This window comes from Calliphora vicina, chromosome 3, assembly GCF_958450345.1.
Source record: "Calliphora vicina chromosome 3, idCalVici1.1, whole genome shotgun sequence".
Lineage (NCBI taxonomy): Eukaryota > Metazoa > Arthropoda > Insecta > Diptera > Calliphoridae > Calliphora > Calliphora vicina.
The window spans coordinates 21,814,052-21,839,193 of NC_088782.1; the positions used below are offsets into that span (position 1 = coordinate 21,814,052).

Sequence of the window (25,142 nt, forward strand, 5' to 3'; positions counted from 1 at the left end):
ATCAATTTTTTGTGTGTAAATTTAAAAAAAGGCGTTATTTTGTTATCAACGATATTTCAATTCAAACAGCGATTTTCATAGTGAATATCTAAAATCTGTCATAATATTGTTAATATGCGTTTAAATAAAAAAGGACGATATTATTTGATCACCCATATTATTCATAACATTGTGTATATTAATTTAAATGAAAAAGGGACGATATATTGTTATCACCCATATTTCCTTTCAAAATTCGAAAAAATAAAATCGGTCATAACTTCGTTTATATGGAAAAAAAACGTTATTTTGAGATCACAAAAATAACACCCAAATTTTTTTTTTTGCCGGGGTGGGAAAAAATACTTTTGGAAATTTGAGTGCTCTATATACAGTGGTGGCCACCAATTTAAGACAAATACTTGCATTTTTTTCATCAACTGAATTTTAAGTGCGATAGAGCCAAAATAAAAGGACATCTAAGGGTATGAAATTTATTATTAATGTTTCTAGTTTCTGGAAAATGTTTGGAAAAATCGGTAAAACATATATGGACAAAGATATGTGGAAATACGTTGACCCACCTCAGCGAACATCCGCTGTTAATAACATGATATGACCGAAACTAATGGAACTAAAAATACGAAATTTGGTCTGAATATTTTATAATAATAAAAATATAATGATATAAATGTGAGAAAATATGTTTATTTAAAAAAAAATTTTTTGGTCAAGCTGTAGAAAAAGTTTATGTGTTCGTGGTGAATATGTATGAATTAACACAGTCGAATAAAATACACTTGTGTGTTAAAACAGTCCTCATGCATACATATGTGTGGAAATATTTGAACAAATAATTGACAATCACGTGGAATTTAGCAAACTATTTTTGTCTTAAATTCGTGGCCACCACTGTACATGGAATTTATGTGCTGTTATTGCAACAAAATACATGTAAAATTTCCACTTAAATTACTCGATTGTATTATAAAAACAGCACATAAACTCAAACAAATCACTCACCTTTTACATGCCAACAAAATTTATCTCATATTTAATAATATAAAAATTCATAGAGATATACACATATAGCGGAATCTAGAAAAAAACTCAAACAAAGAAATTGTTTTTGTTTTCAAATAGTTTTTTTTACTAATACATTTTCACCACTTAGGTTTTTGACAATGACAGGAGAATTTCCGATCTATGTGTATTTATCTATAGAGAAACAAAACAAAAACAACACTCGTATGTGTGATTATTTTGAGTACTTTTTTGTTTGAGTTTTTTTTTAGATTCCGCTCTATGTTTCTCTATGCATTTTCTACTAATACATTCTCACCACTTAGTTTTCTGACAACTGAGATAGGTCTTTGACATGAGTGTTTCCGCTCTATGTCTATTCTCTATATATTTATCAATAGGGAAACATATAGCGGAAACTAGAAAGAAACTCAAACAAAAAAATTACTCTAATAATCACACATACGAGTGTTGTTTTTGTTTTCACATAGTTTTTTCTACTAATACATTCTCACCACTTAGGTTTCTAACAACTGAGTTAGGTCTTTGACAGGAGAGTTTCCGCTCTATGTATATTCTCTATGTATAAAATATACACTTAAATTTCCACTCAAAATGTATTACTCACAGGGATGGAAAAGTTGATACGATATAGTTGATTTGTTTCTATTTCATATTCAAAAGTACAGTAGTATTCCCCCAACTCACTTTTCAAACTATTATCAGTATTTTATATAAAAAGATAAATTTACAGAATTCTATAGACTGAGAAATGCAATATTTATTTTGTGGTTGGGTTTCAAGAAAAGCCAAAAATAAATTTTGAATATAAGAATATTTTTTTGGAACGTTTTGTGTATAACAGTTTTTACTATAGAAATGTTTGCGTATAATTGTATTTTCTATACAAATATTTGTGTATAACAATATTTTCAATATGTAGTTGACTTGCACCACTTGATATTAATTCAAAATTTAAATTTCATTACTCAAAATTACTGTTTGTATATTATTTTCCAAACAAAAATGTAATTTTCCATCCCTGTCACATTATATCTGAAAATGACTATTGTGAATCATTTTATACAAGAACAGCTGAGTGTTAAAAAAAGAGGTTATATTTACATTTTGTTTTGGCATGAGCTAAATTATTAGTTTTATAACAATAATTAAATAATTAATAGATAAATTGTTAACAAAATGCCTTCTTATGAATTATCCATGGTATTAAGGCAAATGTCCAGAGTAAGTAACAAATGTTTTAGTATTTTTTATAATAGTGTAACCGTAAATTTCGTATTTTTAGCCTGAATTAGTGTCGGTTTTAAAACGTACAGCCGAGTCTATATTGGACAAAGGAGGCATTTTAAGGCAACTACAAAATTTGGGTTCTAGAGCCTTGCCCTATAAAATAAGTGAACATGGTTTGGTGCACCGTGAGGGTACGTATTTCACCATAAATTTCGATGCCGCTCCCTCAAAAATTGCCGATATGAGAGAAGAATTTGGACGTGATATCGATATTGTACGACGACACATTTTCAAAGTGGAAGAACCTGAGAAATACGAGTGTACCTTACACGAAGAAATGTTACCACCCGCCTATCGCAAGGATGTCCAGGAAATGATTGAAATTGCTAAGCGTAAACAAAAACCAAAATATAATTACAATTCTGGTTTGGATTATTATCCCTTCCAAAAGTAGTTTGTTAAAAATATTAAATAAAGTAGTAAAGCCCTAAATTAGAATTAAAGTGTTTATTTATAATGCTTAAAATTAGTATTCCGCGAAAGGTTTAGTTTTTAAAATCTTCTAGTTTGAGCTGAAGGAGCCGGTGTCTGTTGTTGCTTGGCCGGATCATCTAGTACTCTTACTAACATCGAATTTTTAGGACCCGTGCACCAGGTGATACCCTTTTCATCTATGACATATGTCTCTAAAGTAACTTGCCACTGACCGCCCGATGATATGGGTACCAAAAAATTTCCAGATAAGAAATCTCTTTGTGGCTTGACCGTCTGTGTTAGTGTAACCGTATCACTTTGAGGCTTCATAGATTCACCCGGTGGTCGAGGTGTCAAAAGCTTAGACATCAAACTTAATTGCACCGACTCTACACTACGAAATAGAGATGGCCTTTTGCCATAGTGCTGTATGACACCTTCCACCTTTATTACTAAATTACTGCCCGACTGAACATTTACCGGCTTGCCGTCACTACGCGGTTGAGGACTGACGGATAATTTAATTTGTGTCGATTGCAAAACTTGGAAGAAATAACGTGGTAAGCATAGAGGGGTTTTAGTAATGACCTCAATTTCCGCCAATATAATATCTAAATGAAAATTGTTGATTGTCTTGCTATTGGCAGGTTCTTCTGGTATCGACTTGCTTAATTCCTCCATGCGACGACAACAGTTGATTAAATATCTAGTTTCGGGACATTTGCCTTCCGCTTGAAAATCTGGTGGATCCGAAGGAGTGGCAAAGCAAATTGTTTCCACAATATGGGCAAACAAAACACATTGATACTGAATGATTTCTAGAAATTCTAAAGTTGTGGGATCGGCATCAAATGCGGACTTATACAAACGTCCAAAAGATTCTTCACATGATTTTAGTTCCTTAACCAATTTTCTTAACTGATTGGTAACATGGCCAAATTTCTGCAAATAGTCTCTCGAATTTTGTGCTAAACTTCCTGCTATAGCTGGTGGTGGCACTATAATTTGGGCATTTTTTATGGTCACGGCCGAGTGTAGAGTCTGTAAGAATTGTGCGCGCAATTTCAAAAATTCCAATTGGAATGTAAATGGATGTGATGGTGATGAACTGGCTCTTAAGCTAGCTAATGATTGCCAACACAAATTTATGGCCATTTCCAGGCGTTGCATTAAAGGCATTGACTGTTCCAAGGTCATGCTGCGTACAATATGATTTTCACACAATTCGTAGTTCTTGTGCATAAAATCATAAGACACCCCATAATTTAAGACACATTCTGCTTGAGCCAACTGGGCAAGACCCGTTAGAAAGAAATGAAGTTTGTCCACCACAGTACTGCGTGATATTTTCACATAAATATGAGCCGCCAAATAATGCTGCCCATAGCGACTTGCTGAACGTGCCATACGATATTGCGACCAAGGATTTGACTTTACTATGATTTGTTCAAAAGTATGCATAACCGCTGCAGGCATAAAACAACCCATCATGGCTTGTAAAGCAACAGCTGAAAGTATTTCTATAGACCTATTACTCTCCTCAGTGGTGCTACGTTCGGTAGTTGTGGTTAGTTTACGCATGATTAACAGCAGATTCTTTAGTACTGGATTAGTCTGTAAAGTTAAAGATCATGTACATTTAAATAGTTTTTAACACAATTTTTTGTTTTAACCTTACCCTTTGCTGGTTACTTTGATCTGTTTCCATGTCATTAGCTGGAGGAGAAAATTTTCTCAACTGGAAATAAGAGCATAACGAACCCAAAGCTTCACATATAGCTTCCTCGTTTGCTGCTGGATACTCCACGGGGTCATTCAAAAGTTTTGCAAGTGTTGTGACCAAATCTACACCAAATTCTGATTTCACAGACGACACCCTTATGCCGCAGACTAAAATTTTACGCAAATCTTCTGCACATTTCTGTTCGCGTATTGTGCACATGAGCAGACTTTGTAAATGCAAGTCAATAAGTTCCATTAACACAGTAATACGTTCGGTTTTATTACTCACATCCGCATAGGTAACAAGCGATGCCAATACTGTTATAGCTTGGCTAGCTGTTCCATAATCATTTAAACATATACAATTTTTGCATAAATCCACAACTGAAGGTGGTTCGTCCTCTTGGGCCAGAAGAATATGGCAAGTTAAAGGACAATGACTGAGTTTGAGTATAATGCCTAAAAACAAATACTGTTCTGATGGTTCCGAGCAAGCAAATGCTTTGGCTATAAGATCCTTGATAGCACTTTTAGGCCAGGCATGAACACATTGTTTATCGGCCAATTTATTAAGAGATTTCAATGCTTGAGCTCTTACCGGTTTACGCAAATCATTGTTAAACTCCAACAGCAATGTTACTTGATCTGGTACTCCCGTTAGAGTTCTGGCTGACAGTTCTGTTAATGAAGCCAATATGGCCACCACAAAACTTTCTCCCGGATATTTGGGTAGCAAATTAAGGCATAACTTTTTAACCAAAGCCGCTGTATTTGCATCGTGATGCATGTGCCTCAGTACCGGTATCAGTTGTAATTTCATAGGCACCGGTATTTGTAACGATTCAATCATATCGGATATTTTGGCACACATACTTATGGCAAAAGATCTGGACTGAGCAGCAAATTGACCACTTGCATATATGGCAGCCTCCACTTCCACAGTATCATGACTGTCTAAAGCTCTTCTCAAAGCATGATGGACTTGCTGTTTCTCAGGTATTACCCGCGACACTGCACCCAAAGTTCTCAGGGTCAAGGCCCGGGCCACCGGATCGTTTGAATGTATTACCATAAAGATGCGCTTAACAAATGCATCAATATTTAAAATTTTATCCAAATGATTTTCACTTTGTTGACAAACGCGTAAAACCCAAAAACGCAAGAGATTGGAACCATTGAGGAAAAATTCGGCCAATTTTAAAAATGACGAATTAATCAATATGGGAAAGGGGTATTTTTCAAAGAGACGTGGAAAACGCACTATGGCTTCACATTGAACTCCAAGTTTAGTGGAACGTAAACCCTTATCCAATTCGGTGAGAACGGAGTTGGCATCCTGCTCGGATTCATTAAGAAAATTCTCATTAAAAAGATTAACGCGTACACCGGTTAAGGACGACATTGTTTACTAACACTTCTTTTGACACAAAATAATGCATTCACATTGAAGTGTTAATTTGTAGCAAGAAGAAAGTATGCTGCCATGTTGTTTTAAATAAATAATGGGATTCGGAATAAGGCAAGGAATTCATTTCGAGTTTCGAATTAATATTAATTCAATTTGAGCTTAATTCAATAACATCTTAACTCAAAATAAACTGAGTCATGTGACATGCATATGGTTTCCACAATCTCTCGTACTTTCAATGTCCGATCGGCCAACCCCATATCGTGACTTTTTTTTCAATTTTTTTCTGCAAAAAAAAATACTTAATGAGTAGACGAAATTCAATTTTTTCCAATTTCTCCTCAACTCACGAAGTTGTCTGCTATCAATGGCTGTCAAACTAATTGACGCAGCTTGTTCAAATTTTGCCCTTTCAATTAAAAACCGGGAAATTCAGAAAGTCTCGGACTTATTGACCCATACTTATTTCGATAATATATGATAAAATTAGCATTTCAACTTCAGAGGCCCATAACTCGGAAAACATGGACCTTCGAAAAAAAATGTTGTTTCCCAAAACACCTTCCTACCCTCTATTTTAAGTTTTTTAGCTTGGCTCATAAACTAGTTTTGTTCCATTACTGATTTATGTCCAAATTTCTTTAACACTTGCAATAACTTGGAAATATTTGAATTTTTATTTTAGTCATTGCCAAAAGTCAGGGGTTGAAGTTAAAATAACGATTACCGCAACCATGAAGAAAGGGCCACCTTATTCATTTGTGTTGTTATTTTCCAGTGAATGCTCATTAAAGGAAGAAGAGATATTTTTTGTGTCATATTAATTAATTTGCATTTTTATTGAGTAAATTTCGATATTTTAATTTTAATAATCATAATCAGGCCAAAGCGAAATATTTAAATAAAAACTATATTTCAACATGAGTTTTCTACGTTACATATTGGGGCCAAAGCTCTATATGGAATATGGCCTCGGAACCACTCAGGTACGTAACACCATTGCAACACCACAGGGAGAGATTTCTTTAAACATAAAAATAATTAAGAAATATGCATAATTTGTTATGTTGTTTCGTTGCAGAAAATGTATGAGGCAGGAGGCTTGGAAAAGTTTGGGGATCAAATACTTTCAACGGTATGACGAATGCATTATACACATTAGATACATTTATTATTGATTGATTTTTCGTAGATTAATTTAATGTGGAACATTGGTTTTTATACTTCACCATTTTTGGCGACGTTTTTATATCGCCGGGGTTATTTTGTTATGGACTCTATAACAACTTTAGCCAAAATTAGTACCAGTATTGGTTTAATTGTCATTATTTCAATGGTAATGCGTGGTTTGGGTCGTACCCAATCAGCCTCATATACCAAATTGATGAAAGCCATGGAGCTGTTGAGATCACCCAAAACTGAGGTAGAGGGCAAAAGGGCTTTAAGATTGTTTGACTATGAATTTAAAAGTTGGGCTGTGGATTTTGATGTTAAAAGTTTACAAAGGTAAAATTAGGGTGGATTGCTAAAATGTTTAGATTTTAATTTATTTTATGAATAATTTAGTGATGATAAGAAAAATAAAGCCATGTTAGCTAAGAACTCAACACGCAGCTTTCGTTTGGCCACCATACCCTGTGAAATTGCAGCATATATTGCCATACACTCATTTGGTATACGCATGATGTATCCTGGTTCCATAAAATTGTTACAGAGCTACATGAGTAAGTTGTTGGAAGGGAAAGTTTTCTAAATGCGTGTTTTTAATAATATTTGCATTGTTTTCAGGACCCATGTTAGTTTCTGGACGTGCAAAATTGATCGAAGAAGAAAATGCCAGAAGATACAAAGTACGTACTATTGATGCTAACGATATTGACACTGTATTTGTAGATAATCGCATTAGAAGCACTAATGGTAAAACATTGGTTATTTGTTCAGAAGGTAAGCTTATTTATGATTTATTGAAAATTACCACATAATGAGCAAAAATGACTCATTAATTTACATATTACAGGCAATGCTGGCTTTTATGAAATCGGCATAATGGGCACACCTTTGGCTTTGAAGTATTCCGTATTAGGCTGGAATCATCCTGGTTTTGAGGGCAGCACTGGTAAACCATATCCAGATCAAGATAAAAATGCCATTGAGGCTGTGATACAATTTGCCATTTATCACTTGGGCTTTGCTGTTGAAGATATTATATTTTATGGTTGGAGTATTGGTGGTTACAGTTCTCTCTGGGCAGCATCTTGCTATCCAGAGGCAAAAGGAGTGGTAAATGCTAAATATACATTATAAAATCACAATTTTTCCATGTAATTTGTTATTTATTCTAGATTTTGGATGCCACATTCGATGATGTTTTATATTTAGCACAACCACGCATGCCGGCTAGTTTGTCCGGTATTGTACGTATAGCTATACGGGAATATTGTAATTTAAATAATGCTGAGCTGGCTCAAAATTATCATGGACCCATCAGCTTGATAAGACGTACAGAAGATGAAGTTATAGCTGAGTAAGTTTGTGTTTTTTTATTCAAATGCTTTTAGTGCAGAATATAAAACAAACACCATATATTTTGATATTGTTTCAGAGATAATCAACTTGAAACAAATCGTGGCAACTTTTTGGCTTTAGGTATTTTAAAATATCGTTATCCTCACATTTTTAAAACATCTCAGCTAAATCGTTGCAAACAAACTCTGGCCAAACCCATAGAAGTACGAAATTTAACAAGTAAGTTTTTAAATAACAATTATCAATTAATATTTTTGGTGAATCACAAAAGTAATTTATAAGAAGAATATACACACATTATACACGTAAGTAAAATTCGTCCAACTTATAACATCTGAAGAACTATGATTTCTGTCCCAAATTCTAATTGCTGAATATGCCCTGGGAGGTGTATAAAATGCATTCCAATTCGCTAATTATATAAAGTTCTTCACAATATTCTTTAAAGTTTATGTGACCGTTGATTTTTGAGAAACAAAGTGTTACTGAAGAAGTAATACCTTTTTTACTTGTATTTATAATAGCTGCTGATGACGATCTGTGCTTGTCCCGTTTAATTACCTATGCCTCAGATCAGGGTAAAAAGTATCCCATGGACATTGGCGAAGACTATACCGAAGAAGTACGCCATCAAATGGCTGATTTTTTGGTTAGTTTTCTTTTTTAAATCACTCTATCTGTTTAATTTAATTGCTAATTTATTTACAGTTACGCAAACATTTCCGTGATTTCAAATCCACTCATTGTACCCAATTACCATCTGAATATTTTAACATTCCATTTGATATACCAGTGGAACATGGCTTTGTATTTACCTAAATAAATTTAACTCAGTAATTACAGCAACAACAACAAAAAGAAGACAGAAAGAAAGAAAGATGAAGAAAAGCAAGAGAAGAGAAGCTATGAGTCGAGTTCGAAATTTCGTACTTAAGAGAAAGGTTTTATTTTATGTCTTTAAAGATTTTAAAAGATTTTTTTCTTACGAAACATCGAACCAGGTCTCTTTCTTATAAATTATTAATAAATAAGCATTTTTTTATTAATTATTCAAATATTAATTAAAATAAAGGGGGTACAAAATTTAAGAAATCATTTAAACGTAATAAACGAAGAGTATTTTTATAACAGTTTAACGTAATACAGTATTTTAAACTAAATACACCACTGTTGTATTACAGAAATTATAAAAAATAAAGTACATATTTGGAAAAGGAAAATAAATAATGAAACTGTATTTTAATTTAAACTGTAATTTTATTTTAAAAAAATTAAAGTAAAATAAATAAATGTCTTAAAAACAACCAAAAAAATTTTTTTTATCAATGAACAAAATAATTTTAATATGTTGTTTAAGCCTTATCGGCCTAAATAAATCTGATGGATTTTGGAATTTGGAAAATATGCAAGAATTATTACATAAATATTTACCCTTTTCCCAACATGACATCATTATAAAGGTAATGTATTCAGTAACTCTTTATAAATGTTTAATAATTTGTTCAATATTATTGTAGAAAACTGACATTACTAAAGAACTTAAAGAGAATTGTGATGAAAATCAATTAATTTTACAATTAGCCCGCTTATATGTAACAAGTCCTGAACGCATTATTCTTTTGCTATCAACGAAATCTATTACTAAAACCTGTCAAGATGTTTCCGATGTTTTGCAGCAAATAAATCAGACTGTTTCGGATTGTATACCTTTGCCGCAGGATAATCTTTATATGAAACTTTTTAATGGCCTTGATTATTTTAATTCATATGTTTGCCTTTATAATCCCAATACAAGAAGCAACCGTAAGTTTTAAAGCAATTTGCGATACTCTCCAAAAGTCACACGAATACCCATGGCAGAATACCTAATACAGTGGGTGGGTGGCAATACAATGATACTTTTTTTGAAACTATATTTCGTAATTTGATTTTTCAAAAACTTGATCTTTTGCCACTTATATTGCATTTTTAAGATAATTTTAAATTTATTAAGAATTTTTTAGATTGTATCCTATTATTTGAATATTTGGAAAAGTTTCCATTGTATTGTCAACCACTGTATGTAGTTTGAAAGCAAGACAAATTCAATATATACGGGGAGTCGATTTAACGATGTCAAAAAAAATCTCAAAATTAATAGCGGAAACCCACAATTGTATAATTTATTTCTTTCGGATTTAGTAAAAAGTATATAAGATTCGGCACAGCAGAATATAGTACTCTAAACTGTTCGTAATATCTAGAACATTACTTATACTAGTACTCAATTATATAGTCCGTTTCGTAACTAGTTAGCTTTAAAGGAAGGAAAGGAAAACCTGCAACAAAGCTATACTAAATGTTACATTTTCTAAAATCTTACTTAAATTAAAAATGAATATCTATGCCTTCTAATAGATCTCACCAATTACCATGAGTGTTTAACAGAACTACGTGAGGATTTATACGATTGTGAGGGTCCACCAGATTGGTTTGAAAAATCCAATGAAGCTGTGGTTTGTCAGTAAGTAATTCAAATTAAAAACTAACCCAACTATATCTTTAATACTAGTTAATAATGTTCTTAAGGTATTATAATGAAATTATTAATTGTAACTATATCAAAGCAGCCATGTTGTGTGGCCTAAAGCCAGCTCTAATGTTACGTACATTCTCCGATGAAATAATGAAAAAGATAGTAACGGTAACAATTTTATTAAATTTGTTTTTTTTTTATTAATTAATGCAATTACAATTGGTTCGTTAGTTTGTTGTTTGTGTTTAGAAAATAGTTTCTTCTTTGTCTTTAATATATATACATATATTTTTCGTTTAGATTAAATGTAAAATTTCAAGATCACTGCCTCATATCGATGATCCAATGCCGGCCAGAGGTTGCCCTTTGAAATGTCATTTGAATTTCCTTATATACACATACTCACTATTCCAGTTGTATGTTTATATATATTAATGCATTTTCCTTATTTATATACGTAAATGTTTTTTTTTATAATATTGATCCTGTTTCATATTTTGTAATAAATATTTTTTCTTGTATTAACCTGAGAAACAAATAAAACAAAGTTATGCTTTCTTTTTTGAAGCACCAAATCCCGAGAAACCCATTATGGCCGCCATATCGGCCATATCATCTGTTAGCGCCATGCCATCCAGATCCTCCTCGGCTTTACGCTTACGATCCTTTCGTTTTTCTTTGCGATGCTCTTTGTAGCGTTCCTCTTCCTCTTTGGCCTCTCGCAAGCGCCGTTCCAATTCATAATCTTTCTGTTTCTCTTCCATTTTCTTTTTGTTCGCCTGAAAACGCTCCTTTACCTGATCAACTGTGCTGCGTTCCACCTTCATGGACATGCCCAAGTTTCTTTGATGTTTTTTACCATTAATGTGATCCAAAAAGTTAATGGAATCCTTAACTACACAATCACAAACATTGCAGTAATAACCACCCGACTGTGAACTGGGTGTATTTTTGTTTATGACCACACTTTTACCTAATTTACTGTCCAAGTCAACTTTGTAGTCTCTGCGTTTGAGGCTTTCTCTTTGGACGGGTTCTTTATTATAAAGAAATTATTATTTATTTTAATTCATTTTTTTTTATTAATTTTAAAATTAAAATAATTACCTTCATCATTTTTATCGTTTCCCTTGGCTTGATTTAATAAACGTTCCTGGGCTTTTTTCTGATATTCAGATTTGTCCCATTTGCGACGATGATCATCCGGGCGCATCGACATTGTGATCTTCTTTTTGGCAAGTTTTCTTTTATTTATAAATACAAATTTATTTGTTTAGAAAATGCTCCAAAAATATGTAAATAATTCAACAATTTTCACAGGTCTTGTTTTTTATTTATTTTTTTTGTTAACAATGTGCTAACAGTTGCATAAAAATGTAGTATTTATATTTAACACTAATACTACCGATGCTTGTATAAAGTCGTTCCATTCCGTTTTAAGTCAGTATCAGCATTCAGAAGCATTCTCCATGCTAGCAACTCTTTCGTGCTAGCGACAAATTTATTTCAAAAATTCTATTAAACAATAGATAATTTAATTATTGTAAAACCTATGTTATAGTTTAAATAATAGTTTTTGTGAATTTTTCAATAATCATTTAAAACAATGGGTCTTAAATACAATTTTCACAGAAATCATGTAGTATATTGAAAAATATAGACCTTAAACATGCACTAAAAAATATATGCAATATAAATCAAAAAATATGACAAAAAAAATCATTTGTTTGTGAAAATTTTTATTTTTACATACTTTTTTTTAATTAAATTTCTAAAACAATTAATACACCCCAACCTTGTCATACACACAAAATTAATGTTAATACTATCACAAAATACAACCCTGTTAATGGCTGTCAGACAAAATAAAAAGAAATTGGAGAGACGCCTTGTAAATTTTGTGAAAATTTATAAAATTTGTGAAAAACTTTAATAAAAATAACAAAATATCTGTTAAAAACAATTTAGAATTGTTACTTTAACAAAGTAACATGAGTTTCCAACAAATGTAACAAAAATAAATAAAGAAAATCTTAATATTTTATAATAGTGTGTATACAAAGAAAAAAAATGATGGCTAGACGTGGTGGGAAACGCATAAGGATGGATGATCCACCACCCGATTATGAAGAGCAAGGGTAAGGCTGTACTTTTGCTTTTAGAGTAGATACATTTTTATTAATAATTATGTTACTGTAGGGAAAATCTCAATGATTCCATATCGGATGGTGATAGTCCCACTAAGCGCATGACGCGCTTAAGAGCTCGAGGTGGTGTTCGCGATAAACCACCTATTATTGATGAGGACGAGGATGATTTTTTTGCCCCGGTCGTGCGTAAACGTAAACCTCAGGCACCACGCAAACCTCCCGGTGAGGGTACGGGTCGCCGTGAGAAAATCGATCGGCCACGCAAAGAACATATCGATAAAGAACAAGAACGCATTGATATGGAACGTGATGTGACCACAGATGAGAATAGTTTATACTTTATAGTAAGGCATTCAAAATCACCCATTGCCAGCATAGTGGACGATTGGATAGAACAGTATAAAATAAATCGGGATACAGCGCTAATCGCTCTATTGCAATTTTTTATAAATGCTAGTGGTTGTAAGGGTAAAATTCCAGAAGATACCGAACATCCCATGGATCATACAGCGGTTATTAGAAAAATGACAGAAGAGTTTGATGAGGTATAGTTAATGATTTAATAACGTTTTTTAAAGATTATTGGCTTATCTGTACTGTGTTTTTAGGAAAGTGGTGAATATCCTTTGATTATACCCGGTCAACAATGGAAAAAATTCAAAATGAATTTTTGTGATTTTGTACAAACTTTGGTGAAACAGTGTCAATACTCTATAATATACGATCAGTTTTTAATGGATAATGTTATATCACTGTTGACGGGTTTGTCCGATTCCCAAGTACGAGCTTTCAGACACACCGCCACTTTGGCAGGTAGTTATAAGAATATTTTATAAAAAAAAAAACAAATCAAATTATTAATTTGTTTACCTATTTTTATTAAGCCATGAAACTTATGACAGCATTGGTGGATGTGGCTCTATTGGTGTCAAATAATTTTGAAAATGCTGCCAAACAATATGAAGCAGAGCGTCTTAAGGTATTTTAGTTAAATAACTTTTTTTTGTTTTATTTATTAATTATTGTTTATTAAAGTCCCGCGATCGCCGAGCTTCTGATCGTTTGGAATCCTTAATGGCTAAACGAGCTGAGCTAGAAGAGAACATGGATGAAATTAAGAATATGTTGACCTATATGTTTAAATCAGTATTTGTGCATCGCTATAGGTAATTATAGCAAGTTTTTTACATGATTTTTAGGTTTTTTTTAAATGAAATTATTTTGTATCTATTTTAGAGATACTTTGCCCGATATCAGAGCTATTTGTATGGCCGAAATAGGTGTTTGGATGGAAAATTATCCTCAAAACTTTTTAGATGATTCATATCTCAAATATATAGGTTGGACTTTGCACGACAAAGTTGGAGAGGTGCGTTTGCGTTGTCTGCAAGCCTTATTGCCTTTATACGACAAGGAGGAACTTAAAGGCAAATTGGAATTGTTCACATCGAAATTTAAAGATCGTATTGTGGCCATGACTTTGGATAAGGAATTTGAAGTGGCGGTTCATGCGGTTAAATTGGTTATAAGTATATTAAAGTAAGTATTAAAACTTTTACGATATATGTTTGTCATACCTTTTGTAATTTCCACATTTTTCATTTGCGACCCATCAAGTATATATATTCTGCATCGTCTGTTGAAATTCTGACTCTCCCAAATAACTTTCAAACTTGACTGATACATCAATATATCAAATATAGTCCTTGGTTCGGTTACTATTTAAAATCGTTTAACAAGTGTCTTAGGTATTGACAAAAAACCACTATCATCTCGATTTTTTTTTACACATTTTTCACAAACATTTTGTTCCCACCAAAAATTTGTTTCACTAAAAAAAAAAGTTTTTCACCTAAAAATGTTGTTTTCATCAAAAAAAAATGTTTGACAAAAATTATGCTCAACTTTTCGTCAAATATTATCAAGTACCATTTGACTGTTAAAATTTCACCAAGAAATATGTTTATACCTTTTTCCTATTTTAATAGAATTCATCCGGACATATTGGCCGATAAAGACTGTGAAATTGTTTATGAATTAGTTTATTCTTCGCATCGTGGCGTTGCCCAGGCCGCTGCTGATTTCCTTAATGTACGCCTATTTCATTTAACAGCAGATATGGAAGAGACTAAAACGAAAAGAGGCAAAATACGTCTACCCAATACTCCGTTAATACGTGATTTAGTGCAATTTATGATTGAATCAGAATTACATGAGCACGGTGCCTATTTAGTGGACTCCTTTATGGACAACAATACCATGGTAAAAGATTGGGAATGTATGACTGATTTGTTGCTTGAGGAGCCGGGGCCCAATGAAGAAGTTTTAGACAACAAACAAGAATCAACATTAATTGAAATTATGGTCAGTAGTGTGAAGCAGGCGGCGACGGGTGAAGCTCCAGTAGGTCGTGCCAGTAATCGTAAAATATCGCTCAGTGCTAAAGAACTTAAAGCCATACAAGATGAAAAAGTGCGTTTAACGGAACATTTCATTGTAACTTTGCCGTCGTTATTGGAGAAATATCAGGCGGATAGTGAGAAATTAACCAACTTACTGTCTGTTCCGCAATATTTTGAGCTAGACATTTACACCACAAATCGTCAAGAAGCTAATTTGCAGGCCTTACTAGATAAAATGAGCTATATAATGTCGGTGCACACAGATCGAGATGTTTTGGAGACTTGTGCCAAAACATTGGAGTATTTGTGTCGAGAAGGTAGTGCTACCTATACTAGATGTGATGTGGCACGTTCAAATATCATAGACAATGCTGTAAATAAATACAAAGATTCTATAGAAGATTGGCGTAATTTAATTGCTGGCGAAGAATTGCCCAATGAAGATGAAATTTATAATGTTATAAGCTCTTTAAAAGTGGTTTCAATACTCTTCTCCTCGCACAATTTAAATCCTTGGAATCTATTTGATTCGGTGTATCAAGATGTCGATGAGTGCCAGTCTAAAGAAAACCCTGGACGTAATTTACCCAATGAGGCTTTAACCTATTGCATAGAAGCTTGTTATTTCTCCATAAGTTGGGGTTTATATTACATAGAAAATCAATGTGAAACTTCACAAATACCCGAGTCAGTGGCCGAGTTAAGAAAGAATTTGGATAAATACATGTTTGCCTGCTATGAACTGACACGTGATGGTCCCACAGATCAAATACAAGAAGCGGTAAATATTTTTTATATTTTTTAATATTAAATTTAATTTTAAACTTTCTTATTTATGCTCTTAGGCTTATCAATCTATATGTGATTTATTAATAACCTTCTCCGACCAACTGTCACGTAGTGAAAATACCAATGTTCGTAGTTTGGAATACAAATCCACTTTGGATGAGCAATTGGTTTTGAATAATTTTGTGCAACACTATGTGTTTACTCTAAAGCAAGAAGGTATTTATAAAACCCAATAAATCTTAAAATTTTTTATGGTGAATTTTTTTTAAAACAAAGATCTTCAAGATGAAATTCGTATTATGGAGCTGCATAAGAAACGTAACTTTTTGGCTTCCTACTGTAAGCTAGTAGTCTACAATATCATACCCACCAAAAGTGCCGCTGGCATGTTTAAATATTATGTCAAAGTAAGTATTATTTCTTAAGGTTTATTCATTAAACAATTATTAAAAAATGAAATTATTATGCATATTTTTAGTGCTACAATGAATATGGCGACATTATCAAGGCCACCTTGGGCAAGGCTCGTGAAATCAATAAAGTTAACTTTGCCTTAACTTTACTTTTGAGTTTAATAGCCGTCTTTAAGGATTTACAAAGCCAGTCGGAAAACGAAAATGTCTCTAAGAATTCTCATGAGTTTAGCGACTTGAAAGAATTGGCGAAACGCTTTGCTCTAACATTCGGTTTCGATGCCATTAAAAATCGTGAACCCATTATAGCTTTACATCGTGCTGGCATTTTATTTGCTGTGGGTGATGTTCCCGAAGATCCTGTGGCCGCACCAAAACGTTTACTTTTCCTTGAAGTTCTCAATGAATTCAATCATAAGTTATTGAAACAGGATAAGAAAGTCATATTGAACTTTTTGGATCGTCGTATTTCACCGGGTATGCCTTCCAGTAAACCAGAGGAATATCAACCGCTAACACTGTATCGCAATTCTTTGGTACATGGAGAGACCGATCAGGTGCCAGTTGCTACAAAACGGGCCTATGCTCGCAAGAGACGTGAGTTGTATTTTTTTTAAACTTGTTTCCACAAAAAAGCTGGTTTTGAACAAAATAAAGCGGTTTTCCCTTAAAGCTTTTTTGTGAAGAAAAATGTTTCCCAAAAAAAGCTTTTTTTCAAATAAATATAAAAATATCTTAATTTCCCTTTTTTAGATGATGACGAAGAAGAGGAGGATTACGAAGAAGAACACAATGATCCTGATTATCGTGGTTAATTATCTAGAGTAAACATTTATTTAGTTGTAAGTAAGTTATAATTTTGTAATTACAAATAAGTTGAAAAGTGTAAAATATCTAACAAATAAAACAATAAATTGTGTTTAAAAGACAAAATTTTCCACAAAATATAAAACATTTTATACTTTTTTTTTAAATAATTTATTAAAATCAAGCATTTTGTTTAAAAAAAATACCTCATAAACATTTTTCCAAGCCATTTTATAATACATATTTTTTAAAATTTAAAAAAAAAATCCTTAAAATACTAAATAACAATAATTTATTTTAAATGTTTGAGAGCATACTGTTGGGCTTTACACATGGCAATTTCCAATTGTTCTTCGAATTGTGTTGAGGTTTTCTTACCCTTCATATTACAAACTTCAAAAGGATTTTGTCCTTTAGGTGCGGCTACTTGAGATTTGAAAATGCTGGCAAATTCTTTTAACCATTTTTCAGCATTGAAGTTTTCCGATTGAAATTGCTAAATGAAGAAACAAAATTCAATAGATTTAAATCACAATGAATTTAAATTTTCAAGAATTTTCGTGTAATTTACCTTGGGAACACAACATCTGGCTTTGAGAATATTATCACTGCGGCTTATAACTAATATGGGACGATCAGTACAAAGTCTTGTGGCCTTTTGTAAGGGAACTTCTTCCATTAATGCTGAACTTGAGATGTAGTGTAATATAAATGGATGGCTCTCTAAAGGTTTCTCCTGTAAAACGTTACGCATCTCAACTTCTACCAATTCTCTGCCAATAGAAAATAAAATTAAATAAAAAAATTGCTAATTTAAAAGACCAACAAAATAACAACGAGATACATATGAAATTCCAATTTTTATTAACATGTTGATTAGTGATTTTAGTTGATTTTTTTTAATTTTCTTTCATTTAAGGGCTTTTTCCCTTTCCCCCTATTTTTTAAATATCAAACTTACTTAATATTCGTCCTGGCCGCTTCCTTCAATTTCTTTAATATTTCATTTATACGCTCCAATGTGTCCATTTTGAAAATGTATGGCAATTGTATATCCAGGTGCAGGAGATTGTGACGTATTTTTTGTAATTCTATTTCTGTGGCAGTTGCCAGTTTATTAGTCTTAAGTTCATTTTCCAACATATCGATGCGATGTTTCAACAAGGCAGCCACTTTAAAAACCTTAAATTAAATGTATATTTAAATCACTTTCAAACTAATATGTTTTTAAACCGGGAACGAATTGTCGCATTCGCGATCGAAAAACAGTTTCGATATCGAAATTATAATCGATATAAAATGCGGTAATTCGGTACGTGAGTTTTTTTTTGTAATTACTTTATCTGCTGCATCACCGGCCACCGCTGTAAAGGCATATCTTGCGCGATTTGTTTGCTTAAGATTCGTTATACAAAAGTATTCTAGTTCCTGAGTATTTGTAACGTGTGTTCCACAGCATAATTCTTTTGAGAGCATTTCTAAATTATCACAATTTACGCTAACTAAACGTAAACCAGTTTCAGGGTAAATTTCCCCAGGCACCATTGTAACGTCATTTTGTTGTAGAATATCGGCAGCATTGCATAAGTCAACATTAACTGGGGTGGCGGAGGAGATTACTTGGCTAAAATTAAAGAATTTATTATGCTATATTCCACTGTGACTAATTTTATTCTCTACATCTACATTTCTTATATATTCATTAATTACCTAATAAGCTCCTCGATTTTGATTACATCATCCTTGGTTATGCGTTTACCAATTAAGCCCACCTCAAGTTTACAATAATCACTTGTTACCCCACTAGACACCTGGTAAGTGACCTTATTAAACAATGATCTTATAGCACCATTTAACAAATGAGTAGCTAAATGATTTAAAAATTAAAATATGTGAATCTGCATTAATCAATCGCATAAAATACCTGTATGATGGCATATATTTCTTTTACGATGTTGACTGTCCACCTGTAATACCACCTCATCGCCAATGGCCAACGTAAAGTGAGCTTTCTCCACCGGCAACTCACATGTATGAACCACACAATCGTTAATAACACGTACATTGGAGACTTTAAGTTCGTATTCATCATTTGATTTAGTTTTTATAACAAACACTCCCTTATCTGATTGCTGGCCACCTGATTCATAATAGAAATTACTTGCATCTGTTACAATCGATACTATATCTTCAGTATTAGTTATGCCATTGCATACCACCTCCTGGACACTAACATCGTTGTAGAGTATACCTAATACTTTAGTTTTCAGGGCAGGTATAATGTATTGTTTCCCGTTAGTGTCATAGCTGTAGTTGTATTTGTGTTGATTATCAGTGGCTGGCAAATTTTTAGTTAAATCCACCAAAGATTCATTAATGCTTTGCAATAATTTGTCCGAGTATTGGTTGGTGTTCATGGATCCTTTAGCTTTTAGTTTGGCCTTCGCCACAGAGTCTTGATAATCAGCCACATTGTAGGTCATTTCTTCTAGTTGGGCCAATTTTTGAAAATGTTCTTCGGTTAAACCATAGGTATCGGTTAGTTTGTGTAGAAAATCTCCAGGTATTTTATTATTTTTAAATGTATTCTTTAAGGCTTGAAATTCCCTATAAGCTGGCACAAATCCGGGACATTCCATTAAATCTATGTCCTCCAAATTAGGAAATTCACTAAGAACCTCTGTGAATGCCTTAGAAGAACTTTCCCGCAAAGCCTTAAATACCTCCTGCTCATGAGCTATTAATTCTAAAATAGCCGCCTGTTTATTTGGTATTTCGGGATAAGCTGAGCCCAATGAATCAACAACTACCGGTATTAATTGTGTAAGTAATTTTTCATTAGCAAATATATTTTCGGACACAGTTAAAGCTTTGCGCAATACTCGTCTAAGTTTTTGACTAAAATAAAAGTTAACACAAATTACTAATTTGTTGTTAAAATGACTAACTAAAAAACTACGTACTTTTGATCTGGTAACATACCGTCCGCTAAACACACGGTTATCATGCGAGCATGATCAGCTAAAATTCTATAACCTGTATCTAATGTAGCTGCATCCGAGTTGGAGGGAAAACTTCCACCATATTCAGGAGCTTTAGATATCTATCAAAAAGATTTGTATTGTTTTCTAATAAATTGATTTTCTTTCTTGATAAACTACCTTTTGTATGGCATCAAATAGTGGCACAAATAAATCCGTATCATAGTTTGAGGATTTATTTTGTAAAATAGCTGTCAGTCTCTCAAAACCCATGCCAGTGTCTACATGTTGGGCTGGTAATTGAGTTATGGTGCCATCTTCATTACTGAACAAGACATAGAAAACATATATAATTGAATATTGGTGTAAAATAATAGCCACCTACCGGTTATATTGTATAAATACAAGATTCCATAGTTCTGTTAAATCTGCACGTCCCGCATTTACTAGCTTTGCACGTTCCTCAGCTGAAGCTAAATCTGGACGATGATCTATATGAATTTCTGTACACGGCCCACAGGGTCCAGTAGTGCCCATTTCCCAAAAATTATCCTTACTAGCAAAAGGCAAAATGCGTGAAGAGGGAAAACTAAAATGAACCAAAACAAAAATATTCAAATCAAATACGACTCAAACAAATCGTTACCTACCCCAAACTCCTCCATATTTCAAAACATTCTAAATCGGCTGGCAAACCTAAAACCTTGTCGCCAGCAAAGTAAGTGACATACAGGCGGGAGGTATCAATATTGTAGGGTCCCCTAAGTAAATCTAAAGCCATAGAGCAAGCCTCTCTCTAAAAAACACAAAACATTCATAAAAATATACTACCAATAATGCTATTACCTTAAAATAATCTCCAAAAGACCAATTGCCTAGCATTTCAAAGAATGTATGATGGTAACTGTCCTCTCCCACAACTGACAAATCATTGTGTTTACCACCCACTCTTACACATTTCTGCGAATTTGCCACTCTTTTGTAAGGTGGCTGTGTTGTTCCCAAAAATACCGATTTGAACTGTTAAATAAACAATTAGTAACTCGATAAATAACCAAAATATTTGTATTAACCTGATTCATCCCAGCATTAACAAATGCCACTGTAGGATCACAAAACGGTACCACCGGACTGGAACGTACAAATTTGTGATCATGATTTTTAGTGAAATATTCAATAAATGTTTTTCGTATTTCACGCGAGGATAATACTCTTTGTAGTTTTTTAGCAGAAGAATACATGTTTGGAAATTAGTTCTATTTATTGTTTAATTATCCTCCAATTGCCGGTGTTGTTGCATTAAAATTTCGTTGTCAGAATTTTTCTCTCATGAGATTTTTTATATAACAGATGTTTTGATTCAATCACAATAACAAATGAGAATGTATCAATATTAACAAAAAAAGGGGAAGTAATTTTACAATGTGGAATTTTAAAGAAACCGAGTTTGGAAAATAAAAATAAATATATTCCGTTTACGTTCCGTTTATTTTATTAATTTATAATACATGTTTGCCAATAAAAAATTTATATTACAATTATTCTTATTATCTTTGATAACTCCTACAAATATATATTCAATTAATAAATTAGAAGATATTAAGAACGCTAATTATCAGCATAAAGTCACATAACCAAATTAAAAGAATCAGGAATTTTATGTTTGAAAGTTATTACTGACATTGTAAAAGAACACATACATATATCTTGTCAATAAAATCCAGAAACTCGCAGCTTATACATGATGATTGTCAACAAATGATTGTCCATATATATATTGATCTTACAATATGCTCCGGATTGGAATTTAATAATTTTATGAAGACAAAGCGAAATTTGAGGTAATCATACAAATTTAGGTTCAAATAATTATAATTTACAATTTCTACATTTTTTATTTGCGACCCCATTAAGTATATATATTCTGGATCGTTATAGGTAGCTGACACGATATAGACATTTCCGCTTAGTTAAATTTGATCAAATTTGCCCACAAATGGCTGAGATACAAGCGAAAAGCCACGATATTTATCGGGAATACATAGACAATATGGATCATACGGATCCATAGTCTTTGATATTTGATATTTACAAATCTAAATCTAAGGATGATATGGTTTAATGAGTACTATATTGAAACAAATAATAAGTGTTATTTTCATACAATTTACTTAATACATCTATTTAGATTTGAAAATTTGTATTTAATATATCGGTTAATATAAAAATAATACGATAACAATAATAACAATTTTGAACCTAGAATGAAATATAATAGAATTATTAAATTTTATTGACATTTTTACACTCATTTTGATAATAGACAAATGAATTCGAGTTACCAACTATCTATTTGTTTACATTTATGAATGAGTTTTTTTCCAGCTGTTCAATGTAAACATGTGCGACTCCACGAACTCGACAAAGGAAGATACTGATGCCACTTTGGAAGAGTGCACCGACAAAAGACCTAAATTTGGAAATCGTTTTCTAACAAATGAAGACGATGTCTTTTCACACAATGCTTGGTAAATATGTAAATCGAGTGGGATTTTTCATAATAAACCAAGCCACCCTGCGAGCTGGTCTATTTCAACGATATTGTTCTCAAATAAAAAACTGGGAATTCACCAGGCATCGTAAGAAACCAGCTGGTGGTGGACGCGTATTAACAAATCCCCAAGAGTTGTATACATTTAATGCCTGGTGCGTGTAAATTTCTAAATGTGTTTATAATTTTTTCTCAACCATTTTATTCTAGGGATAATGTCGAATGGGACGAGGAGCAGGAACAACAAGCTTTACAGGCGGTAGTAAAAAATTCCACCGTTAAAATGCCAGAAACTGATAAGGAGAAATTTAAGAGTGAAGCGGACAGATTTTGGGATTCATTTTACGGTGTTCATCAAAATAAATTTTTCAAAGATCGTCACTGGCTATTTACAGAATTTCCTGAACTCGCACCCAACAAAGATATATCAGAAGCTAGAAGTATATTTGAACTTGGTTGTGGTGTGGGCAATACAATATTACCCATTTTGAAATATAGTCAAGAACCTGAGCTTAAAGTATATGGCTGTGATTTTTCCGCCAAAGCTATAGAGATTTTTAAATCTGATCCAGTGTACGATGCTAAACGGTGTGAAGTATTTGTTATGGACGCAACACTGGATGAATGGCAGGTGCCCTTTGCCTTGGAATCGCAAGATATTATTGTTTTGATATTTGTTCTCTCGGCCATTGAGCCACAGAAAATGCAACGCGTTGCAGAAAATTGTTATCGTTATTTGAAACCTGGAGGTTTGTTGCTATTTCGTGACTATGGTCGTTACGATTTGGCTCAGTTGCGCTTTAAAAGTGGTAAATGTTTAGAGGATAATCTGTATGTACGTGGTGATGGCACTATGGTATATTTCTTTACACAAGAGGAGGTGCGAAATTTATTTACAAAGGCTGGTTTTGTGGAAGAACAAAATGTAATTGATAGACGTTTACAAGTGAATCGGGGCCGTATGCTGAAAATGTACCGGGTTTGGATACAAACAAAATATAGAAAACCGCTGATTTCTACATAAGATGTGAAAAAATGCCCAAACATACAATTTATGCAATGCAAAATATTTACACATTTAGAAATTTTAATAAATTTATAATGGCAATTTGTATAAGATTACAAAATCTAATATCTAAATAATGAATCAATAAATAATATACCATGATAGCAAAAGCACCAGCAAATAAGTACATATATCAATATATGATCCGTTCCAATGATATTTGAGTTAATTATAGGGAAATATGTACTTGCTAAATTATATTTTGTTACTTTATGTCGGGATGGTGGTCGTATGATCTAAATTCGATAAATATTTTTTTAAAATTTTAAACCAAAGTAAATATGAGAGCTGTGCCGTGTCTAATGAGCCCAAAGTGGATTGAAGAGATGGATTTTTGTTGACAAAATTTTTGAGTGGAAATTTTTTATGAAAAAAAAATCGGGATAAAAAATATTTTTCCAAATTTTGACCCATTGAAGGTCCGAATTTCTATGGCAAAGAAGAGGCCTTTAAAATGTCGGGTTAACAAATATTTTTCTACCGTCCGAATTTCTATAGCAAAGGAAAAGTCTTTGAAATGTTTTTTTGATATCCATATTGTCTATTTTAATTTTTGTTTAAAATATAATAACACAGAAAAAAGAAATTCATAATTGGAATGAATTTTGCAATAAATATTATTAATCGAACTTGACTTTTTTTCCCAAACTTATTTCATTCAAAATATGAACATGTTCATAAATATTATAAAATTTTACATGACGGAAATTTTTGCTTTTTTTACTTAATTTTTTTAATAAATTGCATTATAATTGTATTATATAATGAATTAGTGCAAGAATATTTGCATAATAGCCATATATTGGCCAATATTTTAAGATAAAAAGGAGAATATCTGAAACTTAAAAATTATCATTAAACATAATAAAACATTCAAAAATATAAAAGCATTTCATCCTCTTAAATCAATTTAATCATTTTCGCGCTTTTTATATCATTTTGTAGCTGAAAATCATAAAAAAACTAAAAATTTTCCATGAAAAATTTCAAACATTTTTGAACAACATAAAAATGAAATTGAAATTATATTTTTCAAGCCTCTAGATTTTATTTCAAAACATAAAATATTAAAAAAATCATACTAT

The 25,142-nt window shown here is 32.4% G+C and overlaps 8 protein-coding genes across 10 annotated transcripts; 5 read left to right on the top strand and 3 right to left on the bottom strand.

Moving 5' to 3' along the window:
- The first annotated feature begins 2,105 nt into the window (after positions 1–2,105).
- Positions 2,106–2,756, top strand: mRpS6 (mitochondrial ribosomal protein S6). The gene is made up of 2 exons (XM_065503458.1): positions 2,106–2,247; positions 2,309–2,756. Exons 1-2 carry the CDS (start codon positions 2,203–2,205, stop codon positions 2,705–2,707), a joined length of 444 nt encoding a protein of 147 aa, XP_065359530.1. The 5' UTR covers positions 2,106–2,202; the 3' UTR covers positions 2,708–2,756.
- Positions 2,746–5,853, bottom strand: INTS7 (Integrator complex subunit 7). The gene is made up of 2 exons (XM_065503457.1): positions 4,406–5,853; positions 2,746–4,341 (listed from the first exon to the last, which is right to left on the bottom strand). The coding sequence occupies exons 1-2, from the start codon at positions 5,849–5,851 to the stop codon at positions 2,806–2,808; spliced, it is 2,982 nt and encodes a 993-aa protein (XP_065359529.1). The 5' UTR covers positions 5,852–5,853; the 3' UTR covers positions 2,746–2,805.
- A 792-nt stretch (positions 5,854–6,645) lies between these two features.
- LOC135954689 (phosphatidylserine lipase ABHD16A) lies at positions 6,646–9,696 on the top strand. Its single transcript, XM_065504904.1, has 10 exons — positions 6,646–6,843; positions 6,939–6,992; positions 7,050–7,363; positions 7,424–7,581; positions 7,646–7,801; positions 7,875–8,137; positions 8,200–8,381; positions 8,460–8,602; positions 8,908–9,032; positions 9,092–9,696. The coding sequence occupies exons 1-10, from the start codon at positions 6,778–6,780 to the stop codon at positions 9,200–9,202; spliced, it is 1,572 nt and encodes a 523-aa protein (XP_065360976.1). The 5' UTR covers positions 6,646–6,777; the 3' UTR covers positions 9,203–9,696.
- A 90-nt stretch (positions 9,697–9,786) lies between these two features.
- Positions 9,787–11,147, top strand: LOC135955341 (uncharacterized). Its single transcript, XM_065505695.1, has 5 exons — positions 9,787–9,843; positions 9,901–10,186; positions 10,781–10,886; positions 10,952–11,066; positions 11,130–11,147. The coding sequence occupies exons 1-5, from the start codon at positions 9,787–9,789 to the stop codon at positions 11,145–11,147; spliced, it is 582 nt and encodes a 193-aa protein (XP_065361767.1).
- On the bottom strand, positions 11,074–12,240 carry LOC135953382 (zinc finger matrin-type protein 2). Its single transcript, XM_065503267.1, has 2 exons — positions 12,006–12,240; positions 11,074–11,934 (listed from the first exon to the last, which is right to left on the bottom strand). The coding sequence occupies exons 1-2, from the start codon at positions 12,115–12,117 to the stop codon at positions 11,447–11,449; spliced, it is 600 nt and encodes a 199-aa protein (XP_065359339.1). The 5' UTR covers positions 12,118–12,240; the 3' UTR covers positions 11,074–11,446.
- A 574-nt stretch (positions 12,241–12,814) lies between these two features.
- On the top strand, positions 12,815–17,604 carry SA (stromal antigen). Of its 2 annotated transcripts, none has more exons than XM_065506331.1 (11): positions 12,815–13,036; positions 13,098–13,593; positions 13,657–13,861; positions 13,933–14,027; positions 14,084–14,214; positions 14,285–14,587; positions 15,037–16,231; positions 16,296–16,455; positions 16,525–16,646; positions 16,718–17,249; positions 17,406–17,604. In XM_065506331.1, the coding sequence occupies exons 1-11, from the start codon at positions 12,969–12,971 to the stop codon at positions 17,465–17,467; spliced, it is 3,369 nt and encodes a 1,122-aa protein (XP_065362403.1). In that variant the 5' UTR covers positions 12,815–12,968; the 3' UTR covers positions 17,468–17,604. The 2 variants fall into 2 exon arrangements, with proteins under 2 accessions (XP_065362403.1, XP_065362402.1); XM_065506330.1 differs by having other exon boundaries at positions 12,822–13,036; positions 16,516–16,646.
- Positions 17,605–17,683: 79 nt separating this feature from the next.
- Positions 17,684–21,766, bottom strand: AlaRS-m (alanine--tRNA ligase, mitochondrial). The gene is made up of 12 exons (XM_065506332.1): positions 21,514–21,766; positions 21,287–21,460; positions 21,091–21,236; positions 20,826–21,029; positions 20,621–20,765; positions 20,423–20,562; positions 19,384–20,357; positions 19,170–19,326; positions 18,798–19,083; positions 18,421–18,641; positions 18,031–18,232; positions 17,684–17,955 (listed from the first exon to the last, which is right to left on the bottom strand). The coding sequence occupies exons 1-12, from the start codon at positions 21,679–21,681 to the stop codon at positions 17,752–17,754; spliced, it is 3,021 nt and encodes a 1,006-aa protein (XP_065362404.1). The 5' UTR covers positions 21,682–21,766; the 3' UTR covers positions 17,684–17,751.
- A 1,054-nt stretch (positions 21,767–22,820) lies between these two features.
- On the top strand, positions 22,821–24,167 carry metl (methyltransferase-like protein). 2 transcript variants are annotated; one of them, XM_065503503.1, is made up of 2 exons: positions 22,821–22,968; positions 23,202–24,167. In XM_065503503.1, exons 1-2 carry the CDS (start codon positions 22,841–22,843, stop codon positions 24,013–24,015), a joined length of 942 nt encoding a protein of 313 aa, XP_065359575.1. In that variant the 5' UTR covers positions 22,821–22,840; the 3' UTR covers positions 24,016–24,167. The 2 variants fall into 2 exon arrangements, with proteins under 2 accessions (XP_065359575.1, XP_065359576.1); XM_065503504.1 differs by lacking the exon at positions 22,821–22,968 and adding an exon at positions 23,014–23,146.
- Positions 24,168–25,142: the final 975 nt, after the last annotated feature.